Below are 21,538 nucleotides of genomic sequence, written 5' to 3' on the forward strand. Positions count from 1 at the left end.
TCAAAGTAGTTGAATTAGAATACTGCTGTAGATCACATTATACCCTTTAATATAGAGTGTGTGAGCTGTATGTAGTGTAGTTCTCATTATACTTTTGAGTTAACAGAACATATTCACATATTAGTTCATTAGATAAATGTGCATCACTCTGTATCCTTGATCTGCTGGGAATGTGTTACACTGTTTTCTTGACATGCTTAATTGTTGAATCATGAAGAGAAGGTTGTAAGCAGGAGACTCTGTGTCTAAAGACAGGGGAGATAGATAGACCACATTCCACACCCCCACCTTACAGAAAGCAGAGAAACAACTGCCGAGGTCATAACTTAGGCGCTGTAACAGAGAAAAAATGTGATGTTTTGGCTTTTACGACTAGCTGGGGGCCACTAGAGACTATAAAAAGCTGAGCAACCCGTCACCATTTTGAGACATGTGCCTGACCCTCTGGTAGCATCTCTCCCGTCCGGACGTTGTAATGCTCTGACTGTTGAATTGTATGGAAATAAATGATTGTTGATTGAGCATTGATACACCGAGTATTGTCCCTCCTTCAGCCCAAAGATTCAAAGAATTGGGAGATTTCAACAGTGTGGATAATGAGGATAGAGCTGTACACCCCCGAGTCTCAAAAGAATACAATATACATGTTTAGAAAAACAAAATGCATTTATTCACAAGAAATCCAAAAGCATTAAAATTTGAACTGCTTACAACCCAGAAAGTTTATAATGCCTTTCCCCTACACTATTTTTAATCCATTTACTCACAGTTCTCTGTGCTGTGCTACACGTGATACCACCTAGTTTTAGGAGTCACTGCTTTTTAACATCAGAAATCTATAATCTTCATTCACTCAAAAGAAAAATCAAAGCAATATTAGATACTCCTACACAAAATTATAATAGAATCTAATTATGTGTTGTGAAACTAGTGCAGTTTAACTAGAAGGTGTAACAACAGGCAGCCAGAAACCAACAACCTGAAAGACAAATTCTGCTCCTCTATAGTGCTGTTAACCTCTGCTGACACTAAAGAGCCTGAATATATGTTCACGATACAACCTGATTAGAGTAAGAAAAAAAAATTCAAGTTACAATTTGAAGGTACTATATAAATGTTCAACCTGATTCTGACATTTGGATCAAAGGCTGGTGTTAAAATCATGTTTACATTACAGTTGTACAAATTTAGAGACTACAGTCTTGGATAGTCACTGCTAAATATGATTCAAGAAGGCCCAGCAGTTTTTACTGTGATCACATCACTCCCTGGGAATATAGAAAAATATTCTTGATTTACTTTAAATGGTTTAGGATTTTCACAGCTTTACACGATGAGCTTTTTTCCATTTTAGTAAAAATCTTTAAGTGGCTGAAGCATAAAAGCAGTTGGTGGCCAGCACCAGACACAGAACTGATTTTCCAAAGTTTCTTTGTGTTTTTCATCAGATGCTGCTGTTTGATGACCGTGTCACCATCACTGCATACTTTGACTGTTCAACTTGGACGTATTTCAACAACCGTCTAAAGTTACAAGTTCTCGGCTTTAGTGTTCATTAATATCACATTCGTTAATACGAGTGGGCTCAAACTCTATATTAAATATTGTTAAGCAGTCAGTTATGTTTCTCTTAGTCCTGACAGGAGATAAATGAGCTGATTATAACAAGTATTCAGCTGCACAGCAAAGCAAAGACAGGGTAGAAATGTGTTCTAGTCTACTCTAGAGTTGGTGAATTGTGCACTGCTTGAGTTAACAGTAGGTTAACTTTCTATCCAGGTTCAATGTACAGTAAGAGAGCATAAATATCATCAGGTGGGTGACCTATTGGATGAGCCGATGCTCACTGATCCCAATCAGCATTTCATTGACCCCTCCCTGTCTTGAGAGCAGATGTGTTTAAGGTCACTTATGGGAGGGAGTGATGCTTATAGATTTTTCCTTAGCTGAATAAAGGGAGACATTTGGCTCTGTGACACAGTCTACTTGGAGGTAGTGGCAGGCACGCTGATTGAAAGTGCCCGGCGGGGGGCATTTGAGATTTGCCGTTGCTGTGTCAGAAAGGACTGACCGGGAGACAGCATGGAGGCAGTGCAGCCCCCGAGACGTGATTCGATGGCCAGCTTCTGAAAGTTCAGACTCTGAGTACAGAAAGAAGACACTGAGTGAAGAAGAGGCAGTAGGTAAATATGTAACTGACCATCTTGCAGGCAATGTACCATTTTACTTTACCTTGTTATACCACGCCGTGACAATCAGTTTTTCCTCATACTCTCTCAGCTTTGCCTGCTCACACTGACGCTATGAGACAAATAACCAAAAAATGTCAATCCGTTTAAATGAAAACGTAAAATAAAATGAAATAAACAACCCTTCAACTTAAAACAAGCAGTAAGCAGTAATGTTTTCATATAGCAATCAAAAGCTTTTCCACATCACTTCTTTCACACCAGAAAGACCCCCACAGGATAAATGAACCAATTTCAGATCTTTGCCCTAAAAGTGAGGCAACGGGAGGTAATCTTATTTACTGGTTTCGGAAATGCAAGAAGGGAAAACATTACTGGAACTTTATAATGGAAAAGCTAGAGACTGCCATATTCAAAAACCTGGAAATTTATGGCTTACATAAATTTTCTCACACTGTTGTTGATATCTGTATATTCTGATACACCTGTTTCTTCTCTGCAAACTGACTCAGTTTAGGGAAAAATGTAGTAAACATATAACTTCAGTTTGAACAAGATTAAAATGCAGATTTACTTCCAAGCTGAGAATCTGCTTGTCTCGGTCTGCAACCTGGTTCCTCAGAGCCTGGATCTCAGCAGTAGCAGGATTCAGCTTAGGGTCCAATGCTCGGATCACCTACAGTAGGAACAAAGGAAATGAAATACTAACACAGACAATACTCAAAGTAACGAAACATGAATAATATTACCCACACTGCGAGCTTTCTCCAAATACATCTTGTATCTCTCCTCCATGGCTCTCATGTCATCATCCTTCTTCTTAAGAGCAGCCATCAGCTCATCCACCTTCAGAGCTTTCAAATAAAATAGCAACACTTATAACTAAGCCATCACTTTGTGTCTAGTGTTGATGATGACGCAAACGTGCAACTTACAGGTTTGAGTGTTGTCAGGCTGAAGGTCCTCCAGCAGCTCTTTCTTCTTCATGATTTCATCCTGGGCCTCGTTCAGTTGGACCCTGAAGGGGAAGAAAAAATGCTGCTTCTTTACCTCCCTCTACTGGAAAACATAGAAATTCATTTTGCACCCCTCAGTTATTTGTCAAAGCTCAGACCAGCTGCACTTACATGTGTGCATCAAGTTTCCGCTTCAGGTTTGACTGAAAATGAGAAAATAGAAGTACAAGATTAAATGTGGTAAAGGAATTTCATTCTGGATGGCAAAAATAAATAAAAGGATTTCCCCTGACACACTCACTCTAAAGTAAAAACTAACAATCAAGGCGTGATTGAAAGAACTGTGCTGGCACTTTAAGGTGTTTTCTGGAAAAGTTAATTTGGCCTTCCTGTTCTTAAATTTAACCAGAGGTTTGCATCTTGCTGTAAACCAGCTATGTGATTGTATACAAATGGCTGTAATTACAGTGCATACATCTTTCTCTACCAATACCAATCTACCTACCTTATATAAAGTGATTTTCTTTTGTAATTCCTTGCCAGCATCAAATATACCAGGCTAACATTAACTCTGCATTTTCTCTGTACTAACGCCAGACCATTTGGGCAAACTTACATCATCAGGCTTGGATGCCTGGCTCTGCAAAGCCTTTTGAAGGTCCTCAACCTGCTGCTGCAGCTCACCGACCCGTTCTCGGCTCAGTCTGAAGATTAACCAGAATGTAGAGGAATGAAAGGTTAACATCCAGATCAAATACATTTGATAAATGATGAAAATACATCAAACTAAATGTATGGAGAGAACAGCTTCCATCACATCTATCAGTGCTTGACAGAAACCTGTTTTCAGTGTCCAGTTCACTGCGAGTCTTGTGTGCTTCCTCCAGCTGGGCCTGCAGAGAAGCGATCTTCTCACGCTCATATTCTTCCTGCTGCACTCTCAACATCTTATTCTCATGCTGCAGCCGGATGAACTTTTCTCTGAACAATAACACACACATAAGTCACACACATCAGTTTGGTGGGAAAAGTAAAAATCTTATTAAGTGCAGCAACAGCAGTAAGATACTACCTGTACTCAACGGGCATCAACTCAGCAGCCAGGTTATCATGACTGGGGCTGCTAGAGGGAAGCATGCCTATATGAAATAAGCATGCAAATTTCAGATTACCATAGCAACACCACAATAACTAATGTCAGGTATGACCTTTCCTATAGGATACCTGCTTGGGAGAGTTGGTGCTGCTGAGCTTGAGTGCATCGAAGCTCCTCATTGATTTCCTTCAGAGAATCTCGCTCAATGATGATCCTCTTGTGGTGGTGAAGAAATTTTTTAACAATGTTAGGAGTTTTATCACAGCTAGAAGAAAATTATTACTTTATTATTGCTAACTTAAAAAAAAAATGCTGTTAAACCTCTTTTTCTTTCGTTGCAGTTTCATGTTTCTCCTCTAACTTCTTCATCTCAAACGCCAGGTTGTCTGCTCGCCTCGTCTCCTCAGACAACTTCCTGTGTAGCTCCTGGACCTAAATAAATGAAAATGTAATAATATAAACTCATCCACCACCAGACACATTATTGCTCAAAAAATGTCAATAAATGTTATTATTACAAACAAATGATTATATTGTGAGATTTATAATTTGTGTGGATTTTGGATGAAAGTTCGAGCTGTGCTTTTGCATGTCATTTACCTGTCTCTTGTATGTCTCGAGCTGTGCACGGGCAGCGTTGGCCTTGCGCAGCTCTTCCTCCAGACTGACTGTGTTTTGCATGTAAGTCATGTTGTTTTCCTCCAATAGTTTCATCTGCCTCTTTAAATCACCCAGATTCTCCAGCTTGCGCTTGTACGTTTCCACCGAAGCCTCCAGCATCACCACCCGATCTGAGCAGTTCCTATACAGCACATAGGAAAACTGAAATGTACAGTACTGCAGCACATATCTCAATTTACTGTGCCTGGAATAAGCAACATTTTAATACAGATATTAAGATCACTGCATACTTTAAAACTACCTCTTTAATTAGTTACATATTAAATAGCGTAAAACAAACATTTTCCTACGCAAGAATATGAAGGACTGTAAAATATTGTCACCACACATTTGAGTCTCCATTATAACCGTGAACAAGAGCGTCTTCAGAAATAACGCTAAGGTAGAACATTTTGATCCAAGGTAAGCACCTTTTGTGTTGAACTTAAAGGATCTCCCAGTGCTTGCGTGAGAGATCAAAGAGCTCTAGTTTCAAAAACCTGCTGATTATCTAGTCTCAGGACACTTACAAAAGAAATTCGAAATCTCATTGTTTCACTTCCTGTAACATTATCGATTAAGAATTAGTCATTTACTGGAACGAGATAATCTGTACCGGTGTTACGCCGATTTCATGCCAGCAAAATGACACCCCTTATTGTTAAGGTCAGAAACGCAAACATCAGCCAGTTTCACTCATTGAAGGGTGTGGCCTTACTGCCTCTACTAGTTTTGCAGCAGGAAGCAACAGAAAGTGGCTGCTTGTAAATGGTCCTTCGATTACTCCCTTTAGAAGTCACCACAACAGATCATGTGTCTCCATCTGAGCGTATCCCTAGCATCATCTTCCTTCACACCAACCTTCTGTGTGTGTTCCGTCGCTATATCCATGAATCTTTTTTGTGGTCATCCACTTTTCCCTTCACCTAGCAACTCCATATTCAACATCGTTTTTTCATTGTAAGCACTAACCCTCCTCTACATATGTCCAAATAATCTCAGCCTTGCCTCGCTAACTTTTTCTCCAAACCAATTTAAGTTATCCAACTGATGCAATAATTTCTAATCCTGAGCCTGAAATGCATTTTTATTTTACTGAATTTGTATGATCTTACCTCTAAACAATTTAATACTTTAATGAATCTATTGTATTACAGACACAAACCTCAGCACATCCAGTTCATCTTTGAGAGCTCGCGATTCTTCTGCCAAGCTGGTGAGCTCATCATTTCGGTGCTGAACTTCTATCAGCTGCTTCTCCAGCTCCTCACAGTGGATCCGATAGTCATCCTTAGCAGCCTCCAGCCTAGAAAATGCATAACACATCATTGTTTTGTTTTCACCATAGGGAGGTTCATCAGCCATTTCAAGAGGAAAGGACAAACCTGAAGTTCTCCTCCTGCAGTGTTTCTAGCTGTTGCTGTAACTGACTGTGTTTTCTTCCCGACGGCGTGCTTGGGTCATCAAATGTGTCCAGCTGATTAGCTCGGTCTGTTAGGACATCATTCTCAGCCAATAAGCTGTTCCGTTCCTCTTGAAGAACAGCCACCTGTGCAGGGAAAGTAAGGTGAGCGAGCCATTCCCACAAGTAGTTTTAAAGTTGAACTGGTTTCATCGGGGGAAAAAATATGACATGAAATATCTTCATTTATTTCATGCAAAGTAAAATGTCACAACATCATCGCATCAAAAGATACACCACTGCCATGAGAATTTACTTTCCCAGCTGTTAAAGCAAACAGTGCAGTTAATCCATGCTGAAAGCAGAGCACAGACAAAGTGCACTTTAAGCAAACATGTTAATGCATGGTTAGTTTTCATTCTCACTCACCAGTACCTCAAAGCTGGTTGCCAGTTTATGAAACATTAGTTTGAGAATAACACATGACTGTTTAAATTCCTATCCCATAACGTCCTTACAACTTGTCTACAACTAAAGTTGAGATATATGTTCACTATTATTCTTCTTATTATGAATACCAATCAGGCACATGACTAAAAATCACAGGTCAAGCACAGAATAATTTCAGTGATCTTGTTATAGTGCAGAGTTCTGCTAGTAGACCTTTGATTCTGACCTTCATGTGCATGTTTCTTTGACTGATGCAACCTTTCGGCAGGATGCTGCAGACTATACACCCATGGCAACAGGCGGCCTCGATGACAACAGCATTTCCAAACGCAAGGGTAAATGATAAGGAGCCTACTACCAATGTAAGATGTCAAAACCTCTTACTGTGCGTGTAAAATATTTACAAAATGCATTTTCAATTTATCTACTACCACCAAACAAAACCATGTAAAATAAAATTATTTAGTAACTCTGTATGGCCTGTTGTAGGCTAACTTAAAGCCATTTATTTTGATAGTTTGAATCTTTAAAACAACACATAATTAGTAACACAGCACATCAGTACAAAAGACCCATATACATTACAAAATAATGTAATGTTGCTTTTCTCAAAAGAATATGGCAAAGTCTTTAGGTTAATTACTGGAAAACAGTAAAAATTATTAAATAAGCATTGTGTGCCCTGTGTCAAACAGAATCCCAACTGAACCGTCTGTTAGCAGAGTTAGAGTACAAATATTTAAGCAGCTCGTTTAGTTGAGTTTAGTTGCGCGGGACAGACAACCATGTTATACTTACCTCGCTACGATCAGAGAAGAGCAAGACTGGAAACAGAACAAATCAATCTGTCGAGAGTCCAGTTGAACAGTTGATCAGTCCCTATGCTAAAATTAGTCTGCCTGTTCAGTGATGAATGAGGCCTTGTAGCAGTGGCAGAGCATGGGCTGAATGGCACGGTAGGACAAGCTGAGCCCAGACTCTAAGCTCATGGTCATTCTGCCACAGCAGCTCCACACAATGGAGCAAAGCATTACACAATTCCTGTTTATACTGTACATAGACATGTATGTGTGGAGACATAGAGACCTGAATATCAGCAAAGTAAGGCAAAAGAGCGCTAGTCAATCAGATTCAAGAGTATTTCTCAATAGAAATTCACCTTGGCTGTGTGTAACAGGTCTGCACTCACCTGTAGGTCCAGCTCTTGACATCGCTGGGTTAGCGCTTCCTTCTCTGTCTGAAGTGCAGCGAGGTCCTCAAGAGCTTTTTTCAGCTGGACACATGAGGATTTAGAAGTTAAATTATCGAAGAGACACTGATGTGATTCTCTCATGGATCAGAGAAAGCAAATATTAAATGGCTAAGTTTTTCTTAAAAAAAAAAAAAAAAAAAAAAAAAGCTAAGTTCAAGAACTAAGCATAAAATACATTACTCATAAAATCAATACAAAACCATCAATGTTCCCCGATTCATTTTCCCATTGAAGATGCAGATCTCCAGCGCCACATGTGCAGTTCATGTCAGTACTTGAGCTGTGGTAGTCTCTGCACAGTGACAACGTTCTTCCGCAAACACGTCAAGGAAAATAAAGGCTCAAGTTACAGAAATAAGTTGGGTGGACTCCTTTGAAATGGCAATATTATCAGCAGCTGCGATGCCAACTGCCTGACAAAAGTTACATTACTGACTTGTGCAGTTTGCACGGTACAGTAACGCTCCAAGAACAAGTCAATAAACTGACAAGCTGAACAAGCCAACAATTTAAATTACATACACAGGTCCTTTGCTTGACTTAGCACAAGCAAATTAGAGTAAGCTGAACTACTTTAGACTTTATGCATGTTAGAAAAAACATATTATTAAATACAACTAAAGTTTTAAATTATGAGGTCAGTATGTGTGCAAGTAATATCTATGAGCCAAACGCTGAGGTTGCAAGCGGCTCTAAAGGAACATTTTAACTGCAACGAAATAGAGGAGCGGCTGTCACTCAGGTGGCAGATCAGGTCGTCTACCAATCGGAAGGTAGGTGGCTCAATCCTAGTCTGCTCCGGTCCACATGTCACAGTATTCTTGAGCAAGATACTGAACCCCGATTTGCCTCCCGATGCATTCATATCCACCATATCGCACCAAATGGGCATTAACAATGCATTTAGCAACACACTTTCTTTCAGACTGAGTGGGATATAATAATAATACTAACCTGCTGTTCCAAATCCCCGGACAGCTCTGCTCCAAATGCGGTCTTGGTCTCTTTACTCATGAGCTGAAGAGGAAAATGGAGCAGAGTTTATTACATACACTAACTGAAAAAGCTGCAAAGCCTCAACCTATTTCACCATATGCAAGCAAATACTCGAACCTCCTTCATACACTATTGCTTCTGCTGCTGAAACAGTTACTGTTATTTAAAATGGCAGAAATGCTCAGCAAAGCTGTTTCTGAGTATCTTTAATACAGCTAATTTGTCAGAGCAAGTAATGCTATATTAAAACAGGCTGACCTCCTGGATGGCTGTCATGACAACATGCTGCACAGACTCCTCCAAGGTCATGATGAACTGAATGTATTCTGGTGATATAATGAGGGAGATTAAATCACACAAACGTACACACCATTGTAATATTTTGTCAAACTACTAAATGCAGCACCTGTCCTCACTGGTTTCTAATCTCATAAACTCCGTCTTTGTAAGTGACATGTTACAACATTTTTATTTATTTTTTTTACATTTTGCTCATGCAAAATGTCTTTAATTGGGTCTTACATGAGTGTAGAGATTATGTGTAACACACAAGCAGCAACATACCCTGTTTGCGCTCACATCTGACTGCACAGCCCAGTATAAGCTGCAGAAGTCTCCCCAGTTCAGTGGGGTCTGAATGCTCTGCCACCAGTGACACATCTGGCAAGGGAAAATCTGAAATTTCCTGGGATAAGACCTGAAGGTGCACAGAAAATAAAAGCTGCACATTAACTTTTCACTAAAGCTTTTCTCTAAGATGTAGAAAAGCCGTAAACAACTGTTTATAGGTTTTCAGATTCTGTAGTCGACTCTACCAATGACTTAACATCTCTGCATAAACAAGGATTACATTCTCCATACCTCATTATAATAGTCAACCACCATCTGAAGTATCTTTTTCAGGTTGTTCATCTGAGGAAAGATATAAAATATTCTCATATTTGTTTTATATCGATCAAAATGAACAAACAACAATGGAAAACAATATACGTTCATGCAGACCAAAAGAAAAGAGAGAAACTTTTTAATCACACATTTGAAAATGTCCTTTTTCATGGCAGATATTTTGAGTTGCATAGTACATTAAGTTAATGTTAATGATAACGCTTAAGACCAAATTAGGTCATTTAATCGCTCATCATCAAATTTCTGCTCAGCCACCTCTGATTTGCCTGAAAATCTTATGGTTTAAAAAATAAAATTATATAGCAATTGCAGTCAACCTTGAGGTCATGTAGCAAATACTTGTAGATAATTATCTATAAATATCCTTTTTTTTTTTTTTTTTTTTTTTTAAAAGGCCTGTCCATCTACTGTAAAGCCTTATTTTTGCACATTGAAATCTGAGGCAATTTTTGAACTTGAATATATCTCAAAAACTATTTTGAGCCTAAAAAAGCCAAAAATTTTCACTGGCCGCTCTATAAAAATGAATGAGTAATTTGAGACACATAAATAAAAAATGTTTGCATATTTGCCAGTTAAAATATGAAAAAAGGAAACATTTCTGGAAAGTCCCATATTTTATGACACGACAATTTAAAAAAAAAAAAGGGACATTGCAGACGATAATTTCTGAAGAGTATAGAGTTGTATTTAACAATAATTCAAAAAAAAAAAATGAATAAAACAAGAAGAATACTATTTAACATGAAATTCTTATTCACAAATATTAAGAAAATCTTATTTACATTCAACTTTCATGCTGGACTGATCAAGAAAATGACAAGAATTTTTTATTTTTGGACCATAACATTTTAAAAGAAATCTGAAATGTTCAGGCAAAAGATTTGAGATGAATGACCCACATGTAAATAAGACTTCTATTATATGCACAATAAAGTAACGATCCCCAAACCCCAGGCCACGGACCGGTACCGGGCCACGAGAGTTGAGGCTCGGGTGTAAAATTCATGGTTTTCAGGATTTTTATAGTTTTTATCATTAACTCGGTTTCCTGGGTCTTTTCCCATGTGTTATGAATAAATCTTCTTTTGTTGGTACCGGTGCTGGTTTTATTTTGTTGTATTTATCCGAGACACCTTAAAGGCCGGTCTGTGAAAATATTGTCGGACATAAACTGGTCCGTGGTGCAAAAAAGGTTGGGGACCGCTGCAATAAAGGATGTGTCCACGAAAAAAAGCATTCAGGAAAGAGGACAAGGCAGCAGCAGGGAAAGCATCACAACCAAATCAATGTGGAGAAAATGGCTTTTTTTTTTTCTTTTTTTTTTTCATCCTTACACTTTACAGCTGACATATTTGGACAAACATACATGCACACTTTCACCAGAAGAGTCAGAGCGCAGAGTCAGAGTGCACGCTTAAGCAGAACCCCTGGAGCAGCTTGGAGATCAGTGTCAAGGACAGTTTTGCAGGTGTGGAGCAAACAAAGGATTTAGCACACAAAGGGTTCAGCAAATTAGAAGAAAAATAAACATTTAAAAGAAAAACCCAAAGTGAACAAAAAGCAAACATGGGGCATGGTAGTACTTTGTACCTTTAATCTCCAGTTGTCTTCAACATCCGTTTTGATACGACTGAGCCATCCATCAGTGAACCATGCAGGGTCTCTGAAGCACAGAGATGATAAGACTTATTCTACACAAGAGTCCTTGTTTAGTAGTGTACAGTTCACATTCTTTGTTAGATATCCATGTTATGTGCATGAAATTTCTGAAATAAATGCTACAACCTTTTCTACTCAAGCTGTTTAATTTCTACAACTGCCAGCATTAGATGAGATACAACAGGCAAGTTCTTTTATTCAGCTGTGGGTTGTACATGGGGAAGAGCCAGAAAAAAATTTAATTAGGTGAAAATGAGTTTCCATAGAAGAGACACTTGACTTTTAGAACAACTCTGTCAGGCAAAAGTGGCAAAATTGTTTCTGTAATAGGAGAAAATGTTTGAATTCTAAACTAACCCACTGATTGTGGATTATATGAGTAAGATATTATCTTATTGGAAATATCTGACATGTGATAGGTGAGAGCATGCAAACTCCATTCTCGCTCTCAGAAATATCACACAAAGCTATAACTGTGCAAACTGTAACTGCTATAACTGAAATTGATATTCACTTACAATTAAAACCTCCAACAAGTGTTTGAAATGGTGCTTTCACTTTGCCTTTCCTTTACAGTGGGGCACTTTCTCTGTTCTCTCTGTTAAACTAAAACGTTTAACAAATGCACTTCATTTTAAGTTAACTTTTTGTGATAAATAATCCTCATCATAATTGTGATTAAGATTGTTGCCATAATTAAGCAGCTCTACTTTGTACCCAAAATGTTCTTGCTGTGAGGGGTTCTTGTCAATGACTACAATGTGGTGCTGGCCAGAAATGTAATAAGATAAGATCAGTAGTTTTCTTTTTGTTTGTGTGCACTTTAAAGCACAAGTACCCTTTCTCTCTATAGTAGAGGAACTAATGAGGGCGTGAGAGCAAAAAAAATGCAAGCACATTATCCCAACTGTTCCAGCAGTGCACGTTTGACCTAACGTGGAGTAGGCAGGAGCATGTGTGACATGAATTACTGGCTGGAAATAAATAAAGCATGTGCTCTCACATCTGATGCAGAGCCTGTGACATTGCTGCTCCAGTGGTCAGCTCCTCCACTGTTTGGCAGGATGCAGGAGTGTTGAAAGTTTGCAGCTGAGAGGCAGAAAACAAAATAATATTATGATGACTGATAAACCAAGGGAATAATGTAGTAGTGCACCAGCAAATATATTTTAAAGACTTTAACTACAACATTACAAAGATTCTGAGATGCCATACAGTGCTGTGAAGTATTTGCCCCCTTTCTATTTTTTACTTCTTTGCATATTTGCAAAGAAGATTTTACCTGTTTTAGATCAAACAAATATTATTACAGAAAGAACCCTTCAAATTATGATTTTTTTAAAAAAAAAATAACAGAACAAAGCTATTTAAACATACCTGGACATACCTGAAAAGTAATTGCCCCTTAAACCTAATAACTAGTTGCGCCACCCTTAGCAGCAAGAACTGCAAGTGTTTGTGTTAAGTGACAACGAGTGTCTCGGGTTGCTGTGCAGTAGTGATTCTTAAAGTGTGGGCCAGGGCCCCCTGGTGGGCTACAGTAATAACAGAAATTCAGTGTGAAATTACTCACTCAAGTATGTACAGTAACATGTTTATATAAATGTATTTATTTATATAAAAAGGTGATTTAAAACTGGTAACAGAACATTACTCTGACCTAAATTTATTATTATTGAAGTTTGTGCTGCAGTGGCAAGTGGGTCAAACGTTGGCCTTTATACTTTGCATATATGACTTGGTAGCATTAGCAATTTATAGCCACTTATTTTATTTTATTTTTATAAAATTTTCATGGAAATTGAGCACCATTTCATATTTTGTAAAGAGTACAGATTTAATGATGGCAGGCCCCTCTGGAATCTTTCATTTTTAAATGGGCCGCAGCACTCTTAACTTTGGGAACAGCTGCTGTGGAGGAATTTTGGCCAAATGTTCTTTGCAGAATTGTTTGAATTCAGCCACAAACTAATTGTCGGAGCAGAATTTATGTCACCATCAAGTTGTCCAGGTCCTGAAGCAACAAAGCAACCATCACACTACCACCACCACGTTTGACTGTCGACTTGATGTACTGTTTTTGAAATGGTATGATAGTTTTATGCCAGATGTAATGGGATGCAAACATTTGAAAAGGTTCAATGTGTCTTGTCACTCCACAGTATATTTCTCCAAAAGTCTTGGACATGTGAGACAAGCCTTTGTTTCCTTTTTGGTCAGCAGTGGTTTTCTCCTTGGAACCTCCATGGATGGCATTTTTGCTCAATTTCCTTCTTAATTGCAAAGATCAGCCTTGACTGATGCAAGGGAAACATGCAGTCTTCCAGGTTCCTGGTTCTTTTGTGACCTTCATGATGAGTCATTAATGGATTATTGATGATAATTTTGGTAGGCTTACCACTGTTCACTACTGTTCCAAGTTGTCTCCATTTGTGAATAATGGGTCTCACTGTGGTTCGCTGCTACCTTTTGAGACCTTTTAGCCTGTTTCACCTTGTCAGACAGGTTCCATCTAAGTGCTTTTGTGATTTAACAGTGAAATTAAACTCAGGCTTCCAAAAAAAATTGGTTAATCACAGTTAATTATGATTTAAAAGGAAGGGGGGGGGGGGGGGGGGGGGATTTCTTTTTCAACATAGATAAGCCAAGTAGGTTTGAAAACTTTTTTCCCTTAAATGAAATCATCATTTAAAACTGCATCTTTGTTTTTACTGGGCTTATCATTGTCTAATATTAAAATGTGATGATCTGAAACATGATGGGACAAAAAAAAAAAAAACAACCAAAAAATAAATAAATAAATCAGAAGGGTGGCAAATAGTTTTCACTGCACTGTAGTTGTTTCAAAACCCCTACAGAGAATAAGGAAAGATGAGAGGACAGAATAAGACACATCATCACTTTGCACCGTTTCATTTGTGTTCTTCTTTAGTCTTGTTTGTCTCATTTATAGCAGTGTTTTTTTACTTTTCTACATTTGCAAAATGTTTCCAAAGTCAAACCACTGAGTTAAAAAAAAAAAAACCCTCAATATTGACTAAAACAATTCCAAGTATAACGTTTCCCATAATCGAGCAGCACTAGGACATAGAAGAAATGATAAATGTTTAGGGCAGGATGTACAGGGACACACGTATGGGCTCAAAATGTGGTCATAAATATTTTGTACTTGTAAAAAAGATTTGTATGTGTAAAAAAGATTTGTGTGTGCGTAAAAAAGATTTGTATGTGTAAAAAATATTTGTATGTGTAAAAAGAATTTGTGTGTGCGTAAAAAAGATTTGTGTGTGCGTAAAAAAGATTTGTATGTGTAAAAAAGATTTGTGTGTGCGTAAAAAAGATTTGTGTGTGCGTAAAAAAGATTTGTATGTGTAAAAAAGATTTGTGTGTGCGTAAAAAAAGATTTGTGTGTGGACTTAGAAAAAAAAACCCTGCAAGTTACAAGTACGGATTTTTGACCCTATTTTTCTTCCCTTCATCTGATTGGTCAATGTCATGTCAATCACAAATGTAACAATCCAATCAGAGAACAGATGGGTTTGGCTGTCGAGGGGCGCTTTTTTTGAACTGCAGGTCTTTGAAGGGAATAAATGCCCTTTTACATGCCAACCCAGCGTTTTCCTTCATCACCACGAAGGAAAACAGTCTGTGGTCGTCCGAGTTTGGTGATTTTTATGTCACAGGTCTATGTGTTTAATACAGGGACTTCCACAGCCTTTTCAACAGCGCTGCGGACCGCGGGGTGGGGGCGGGCAGTGTTTTGGAAATGACAGTCTTTATTACAAAGCTTTCTTCGTTATGAATTAGCATACATGTTTTTATTGAACATTTGAAGAACTAGCAAAAAAACAAACTCTTGTAGAGGACATAAAGTCAGAGATAAAAACGACAAGGAGCAGGTGCATCTAGTACAGGTAGAGCTGCTGCAAAAACCCACAGAGCCCAGCAGCCAGCGTAACAAATTCTGGATCCTTTGCTTTTAGTTAGCAGTTAGCATTAGCAGCACATCCTGCGTCCGATGTGAAAGGACTTTTATGCTGTGCACTGTGACTCACAGCAATGGTCCTGGGTCAGCCCTGACTTTTTTTTTTAAACTAATCCTAAAGCAATAATGTTATTTCTAACCACTGATATACCACAACCTTTTCCTTTCAACAGCTACTGAAAGTTAGGGGACCTAGCTGCTATCGGATATTTATATAGCGATCCTCCAGCTTCAAACGGTATCACCCTTCAAGGACCTGCAGTTCAAAAAAGCGCCCCTCCGACAGCCAAACCCATCTGTTCTCTGATTGGATTGTTACATTTGTGATTGACATGACATTGACCAATCAGATGAAGGGAAGAAAAATAGGGTCAAAAATCCGTACTTGTAACTTGCAGGGTTTTTTTTTTCTAAGTCCACACACAAATCTTTTTTACGCACACAAATCTTTTTTACACACACAAATCTTTTTTACGCGCACACAAATCTTTTTTACAAGTACAAAATATTTATGACCACATTTTGAGCCCATACACACAGGACAACAGTGGCAAAGAAACCACCGCAGACCCAAGTAAAGAAAAAGGCTTTCTTGCTTACATGATGATGTAAATAATTCAAGCAGCAGCCACGGTGTACGGTTAATTCTCACAGTCTAATATCAATATCCTTCCGCAAGAACAGTGCAGCTATAGTCACGATAAAATTTAAAGACCACCAAGCACGGTTTTGAAGAGTTTATAGGAAGTTTTACTCCCTTCATGGGACTTGTGTCAAGCCAGCCTCCAATTCGAGACTTGCAGTCAAGCCAGCCTCCAGTTTGTTTTACGTTCCCTGTGTATTCAAAGTATTACGGGAATGGATGTGGAAACCGGATTTCAAAATAAAAGCCAACTTCGAGTGAATTAACAGATATGTTAAGAACATAATAACATATAATTTAGGCTTTTTTTTTTTTTTACAAACTCTAATGTTAGATCTATATGACACAGCCTTGTACCCTAATTGTGCCCTGTCACTATCAAGGCCATCTTATTTTGGATTTCAAAGTAAAAGCCCTGTGAATCTTCATTTTTGAACTACTCTTTCAATGACTTAATAATGCTCTTAAAAGCAAAAGTCGTATTTCCAAATACTATTTGAACTTTATATCAACACTTTCCAACCACAGTCTTTTTACAGTGATACCATATCAATATCAAGTCAGTCTGATTTTGCCTTTCATAGTAATGGCCCTTTGAAATTGTCCATAATTGACTTAATCTTCTAACGATTCAAAATGCTCTAAAATGAAAAATTCTTGTTTCCACAGGGTAATTCCACCTTAGATCAACAGTATACAGCCCCACAGTGATACCATATCAATATCAAGTCATTCTGATTATGCCTTCCAAAATAAAAGACTTTTCAAATTGCCAAGATACGACCTACTCTTTTAAAGATTTCAAAATGCTCTAAAAGTGAAAATTGCTGTTTCCACAGGATAATTTCACTTTAGGTCAACAGTATACAACCTCACGATGTTACCATATCAATTTCAAGTAATTCTGATTATGCCTTCCAAAATAATGGCCTGTTGAAAATGCCCATAATTTACCTAACTTTCAGTGATTTCAGAATGCTCTAAAAAGGAAGATTTCAGTTTCCACAGGGTAATTCCACTTTAGATCAACAGTATACAACCTCACGATGTTACCATGTCAATTTCAAGTCAGTCTGATTTTGCTTTTCAAAATAAAAGCTTTTTCAATTTGCCCATATATGACTTACTCTTGGAGCGAATTCAAAATGCTCTAAGATGGAAAATTGCTGTTTCCACAGCATAATTCCACTTTAGATCAATAGTATCCAACCCCACAGTGATACCATATCAATATCAAATCAGTCTGATTTTGCCTTCCAAAATAAAAGTATTTTCAAATTGCCTGTAGACGACCTACTCGTTTAACGATTTCAAAATGCTCTTAAATTGCTCTTTATATTTTAAGTCTGTGGAAAGATGTCATTCTAAATAAAGAAATTACAAAACAGCTTGCAAACCAACCATGACATCTTTCCACAGACTTAAAATATAAACGTACTATCAATTACAACCTAGTGGCAATTTCAGCTTCCTTTTACATCATCCTTATGATTCAATTCTGTCATAATCAATTGAGTCTGATTTTGCTTTTCAAAATGAAAACCCAATATGTGTTGAAACAGCAATTTTCATTTTTAAAACATTCTGAAATAATTGAGAGTATATCACATATGGACAAATTCGACGGGCCATTAATTTGAAAGGCGAAATCAGACCAACATGAAATTTACATGGTTTTACTGTCGGGTTGGATACTGTTGATCTAAAGTGGAATTATCCTGTGGAAACAGCATCTTTCAATTTAAGAGCATTTTGAAATCGTTAAACGAGTAGGTCGTCTACGGGCAATTTGAAAATACTTTTATTTTGGAAGGCAAAATCAGAGTGACTTGATCTTAACATCGTATCTCTGTGGGGTTGTATACTGTTGATTTAAAGTGAAATTATTCTGTGGAAACAGAAAATTTCCTTTTTAGAGCATTCCGAAATCACTGAAAGTTAGGTAAGTTATTGGCATTTTCAACAGGCCATTATTTTGGAAGGCAAAATCAGAATGACTTGAAATTGAAGTAGTACCATGGTGTGGATGTACACTTTTGATCTAACATGGATTCATCCTGTGGAAAGAGCAAGTTTCATTTTTAGAGCGTTCTGAATTCTTTAAAAGAGTAGGTCGTATATCGGCAATTTGAAAAGTCTTTTATTTTGGAAGGCAACATCAGACTGATTTGATATTGATATGGTATCACTGTGGGGTTGGATACTATTGATCTAAAGTGGAATTATGCTGTGGAAACAGCAATTTTCCATCTTAGAGCATTTTGAATTCACTCCAAGAGTAAGTCATATATGGGCAAATTGAAAAAGCTTTTATTTTGAAAAGCAAAATCAGACTGACTTGAAATTGACATGGTAACATCGTGAGGTTGTATACTGTTGATCTAAAGTGGAATTACCCTGTGGAAACTGAAATCACTGAAAGTTAGGTAAATTATGGGCATTTTCAACAGGCCATTATTTTGGAAGGCATAATCAGAATTACTTGAAATTGATATGGTAACATCGTGAGGTTGTATACTGTTGACCTAAAGTGAAATTATCCTGTGGAAACAGCAATTTTCACTTTTAGAGCATTTTGAAATCACTGAAAGTTAGGTCAATTATGGACAATTTGAAAAGTCTTTTATTTTGGAAGGCATAATCAGAATGACTTGATATTGATGTGGTAACATCGTCAGGTTGTATACTGTTGACCTAAAGTGAAATTATCCTGTGGAAACAGCAATTTTCACTTTTAGAGCATTTTGAAATCTTTAAAAGAGTAGGTCGTATCTTGGCAATTTGAAAAGGCTTTTACTTTGGAAGGCATAATCAGAATGACTTGATATTAATATGGTATCACTGTGGGGCTGTATACTGTTGATCTAAAGTGGAATTACCCTGTGGAAACAGGAATTTTCCATTTTAGAGCATTTTGAAATTGTTCCAGGATCAAGTCAGATATGGGCATTTTGAAAATGCTTTTATTTTTGAAAGCAAACTCAGAATGACTTGATATTGATATGGTAACATCGTGAGGTTGTATACTGTTGAACTAAAGTGAAATTATCCTGTGGAAACAGCAAAATTCTGTTTAAGAACATTTTGAAATCGTCAAAAAAGTAGGCCGTATATGCTCAATTTGAAAGGGCATTTATTTTGGAAGGCATAATCAGAATGACTTGATATTGATATGGTATCACTGTGGGGCTGTATACTGTTGATCTAAGGTGGAATTACCCTGTGGAAACAGGAAATTTCCATTTTAGAGCATTTTGAAATCACTGAAAGTTAGGTCAATTATGGACAATTTAAAAAGGCTTTTATTTTGGAAGGCATAATCAGAATGACTTGATATTGATATGGTATCACTGTGGGGCTGTATACTGTTGAGCTAAGGTGGAATTACCCTGTGGAAACAGGAATGTGCCATTTTAGAGCATTTTGAAATTGTTCCAGGAGCAACTCAGATATGGGCAGTTTGAAAATGCTTTTATTTTTTAAAGCAATATCAGAATGTCTTGATATTGATATGGTAACATCGTGAGGTTGTATACTGTTGATCTGGAGTGGAATTACCCTGTGGAAACAGGAAATTTCCATTTTAAAACATTTTGAAATCACTGAAAGTTAGGTCAATTATGGACAATTTAAAAAGGCTTTTATTTTGGAAGGCATAATCAGAATGACTTGATATTGATATGGTATCACTGTGGGGCTGTATACTGTTGATCTAAGGTGGAATTACCCTGTGGAAACAAGAATTTTTCATTTTAGAGCATTTTGAATCGTTAGAAGATTAAGTCAATTATGGACAATTTCAAAGGGCCATTACTATGAAAGGCAAAATCAGACTGACTTGATATTGATATGGTATCACTGTAAAAAGACTGTGGTTGGAAAGTGTTGATATAAAGTTCAAATAGTATTTGGAAATACGACTTTTGCTTTTAAGAGCATTATTAAGTCATTGAAAGAGTAGTTCAAAAATGAAGATTCACAGGGCTTTTACTTTGAAATCCAAAATAAGATGGCCTTGATAGTGACAGGGCACAATTAGGGTACAAGGCTGTGTCATATAGATCTAACATTAGAGTTTGTAAAAAAAAAAAAAGCCTAAATTATATGTTATTATGTTCTTAACATATCTGTTAATTCACTCGAAGTTGGCTTTTATTTTGAAATCCGGTTTCCACATCCATTCCCGTAATACTTTGAATACACAGGGAACGTAAAACAAACTGGAGGCTGGCTTGACTGCAAGTCTCGAATTGGAGGCTGGCTTGACACCAGTTTCATGGGACACCTTTACACATTTTCTTGTTTTTGGCATTGGGTAAGTTGACCCGTTACTTAGTGACACTGCTGTTCAAAGTTACGGGTTCAACAAAGTGGCTTACTGACAGACACAGCAATCGTGGATCCTGGACGAGATCTCATTAACGCAGCGCTTATCCTATTACTAACCACAAGACAGGCAGCAAAACTGTTTGTTCTCTGTGAGCGCAAAGTGCCTTATTACTTGCTGCTGTTTGCTACATTTAAGCAGTTACATAACATTAGCAAAAATCCAAACCGCGACATTCCGCAAATACCCCCCTGGTTAATTGGATTAGCAGCCCGAGTCTTGCCAAACCACATAAACTAGAGGATTGTTATCTTTGCACCTGCTAGGTGTTAACTTTACATTCAGCAGACTGCAGGACCCCCCGCCCCCAGCTACGTTTCCTACCTATGGGGTCACAGAGACGAACAACAGCTGCACAAGAAGCTAATCTCTCTAATAACGACCTTATTCTGCCATTACACCGTCCGAACAAATTGTCAGATTTCCTTCATTTTCTCTCCAGTTTCTTTCGTTGACACCCCCACCAGCTACAAACAGGTGACTTAAATCCCTTCCGCGGTTTCGGCGACACATTCACAAATAGACTCACCCATATTATGAGGCTTTCGACCAGCTCCGTCTTGTTTTCGTCCATTTGTTGCCTTTTAGCTTAAAGCTAAAATATTTCTTCCTCCACCTGTCGGCAAAAAAGCTCTTCCGCTCTGTCCCTCAGCATTTGACCTCACCTGCTGCCAAAGGTGGCTATCTAACGTCAGATACGTATTTTGAAGACGAGTGAAGACCTGTCTGACTTAAGTTTGCGTAAGATGTACGCGAATAGCGTAGCTTCTTCTTCTTGCTTACAGGTTGGGTTGTTGCGAAGTGAGAGGGTATCTAAGCAGAAACCAATCGGTATTAAGATCGGGGATGATTGACGGCTGTGACTCCACACTCTGGCCAATCAGACAGCTTGATTTGAAATTCCTGTACGCCTCACTTATCTGCACAAAATAAACACATTTTTTGTCCGTTCAG

At 37.8% G+C, this 21,538-nt stretch overlaps 1 protein-coding gene across 1 annotated transcript; it reads right to left on the reverse strand.

Annotated features, from left to right (window-relative positions):
- Nucleotides 1-668: 668 nt before the first annotated feature.
- Nucleotides 669-21,415, reverse strand: hook1 (hook microtubule-tethering protein 1). Its single transcript, XM_085398051.1, has 22 exons — nucleotides 21,114-21,415; nucleotides 12,573-12,658; nucleotides 11,501-11,573; nucleotides 9,863-9,913; nucleotides 9,566-9,698; nucleotides 9,260-9,327; nucleotides 8,960-9,022; nucleotides 7,943-8,026; nucleotides 6,287-6,450; nucleotides 6,067-6,207; nucleotides 4,842-5,043; nucleotides 4,563-4,673; nucleotides 4,370-4,457; nucleotides 4,218-4,284; nucleotides 3,986-4,126; nucleotides 3,762-3,849; nucleotides 3,317-3,348; nucleotides 3,125-3,207; nucleotides 2,943-3,043; nucleotides 2,764-2,865; nucleotides 2,233-2,301; nucleotides 669-2,141 (listed from the first exon to the last, which is right to left on the reverse strand). Exons 1-22 carry the CDS (start codon nucleotides 21,156-21,158, stop codon nucleotides 1,983-1,985), a joined length of 2,151 nt encoding a protein of 716 aa, XP_085254177.1. The 5' UTR covers nucleotides 21,159-21,415; the 3' UTR covers nucleotides 669-1,982.
- Nucleotides 21,416-21,538: the final 123 nt, after the last annotated feature.

This window comes from Rhamphochromis longiceps, linkage group LG23 (assembly GCF_057381845.1).
Source record: "Rhamphochromis longiceps isolate RC_006_pf linkage group LG23, R_longiceps_female_GT1.1, whole genome shotgun sequence".
Taxonomy (NCBI): Eukaryota; Metazoa; Chordata; class Actinopteri; order Cichliformes; family Cichlidae; genus Rhamphochromis; species Rhamphochromis longiceps.

Coding starts and splice junctions, on each gene's coding strand:
- hook1 (XM_085398051.1), bottom strand. CDS start 21,158: ATGGACGAAAACAAGACGGAGCTGGTCGAAAGCCTCATAATATGG. Junction 6,451..7,942: donor GTCAAGAGCTGGACCTACAG/GTGAGTGCAGAC, acceptor TTCCCTGCACAG/GTGGCTGTTCTTCAAGAGGA. Junction 2,302..2,763: donor AGCAGATTCTCAGCTTGGAA/GTAAATCTGCAT, acceptor TTTGTCTCATAG/CGTCAGTGTGAGCAGGCAAA.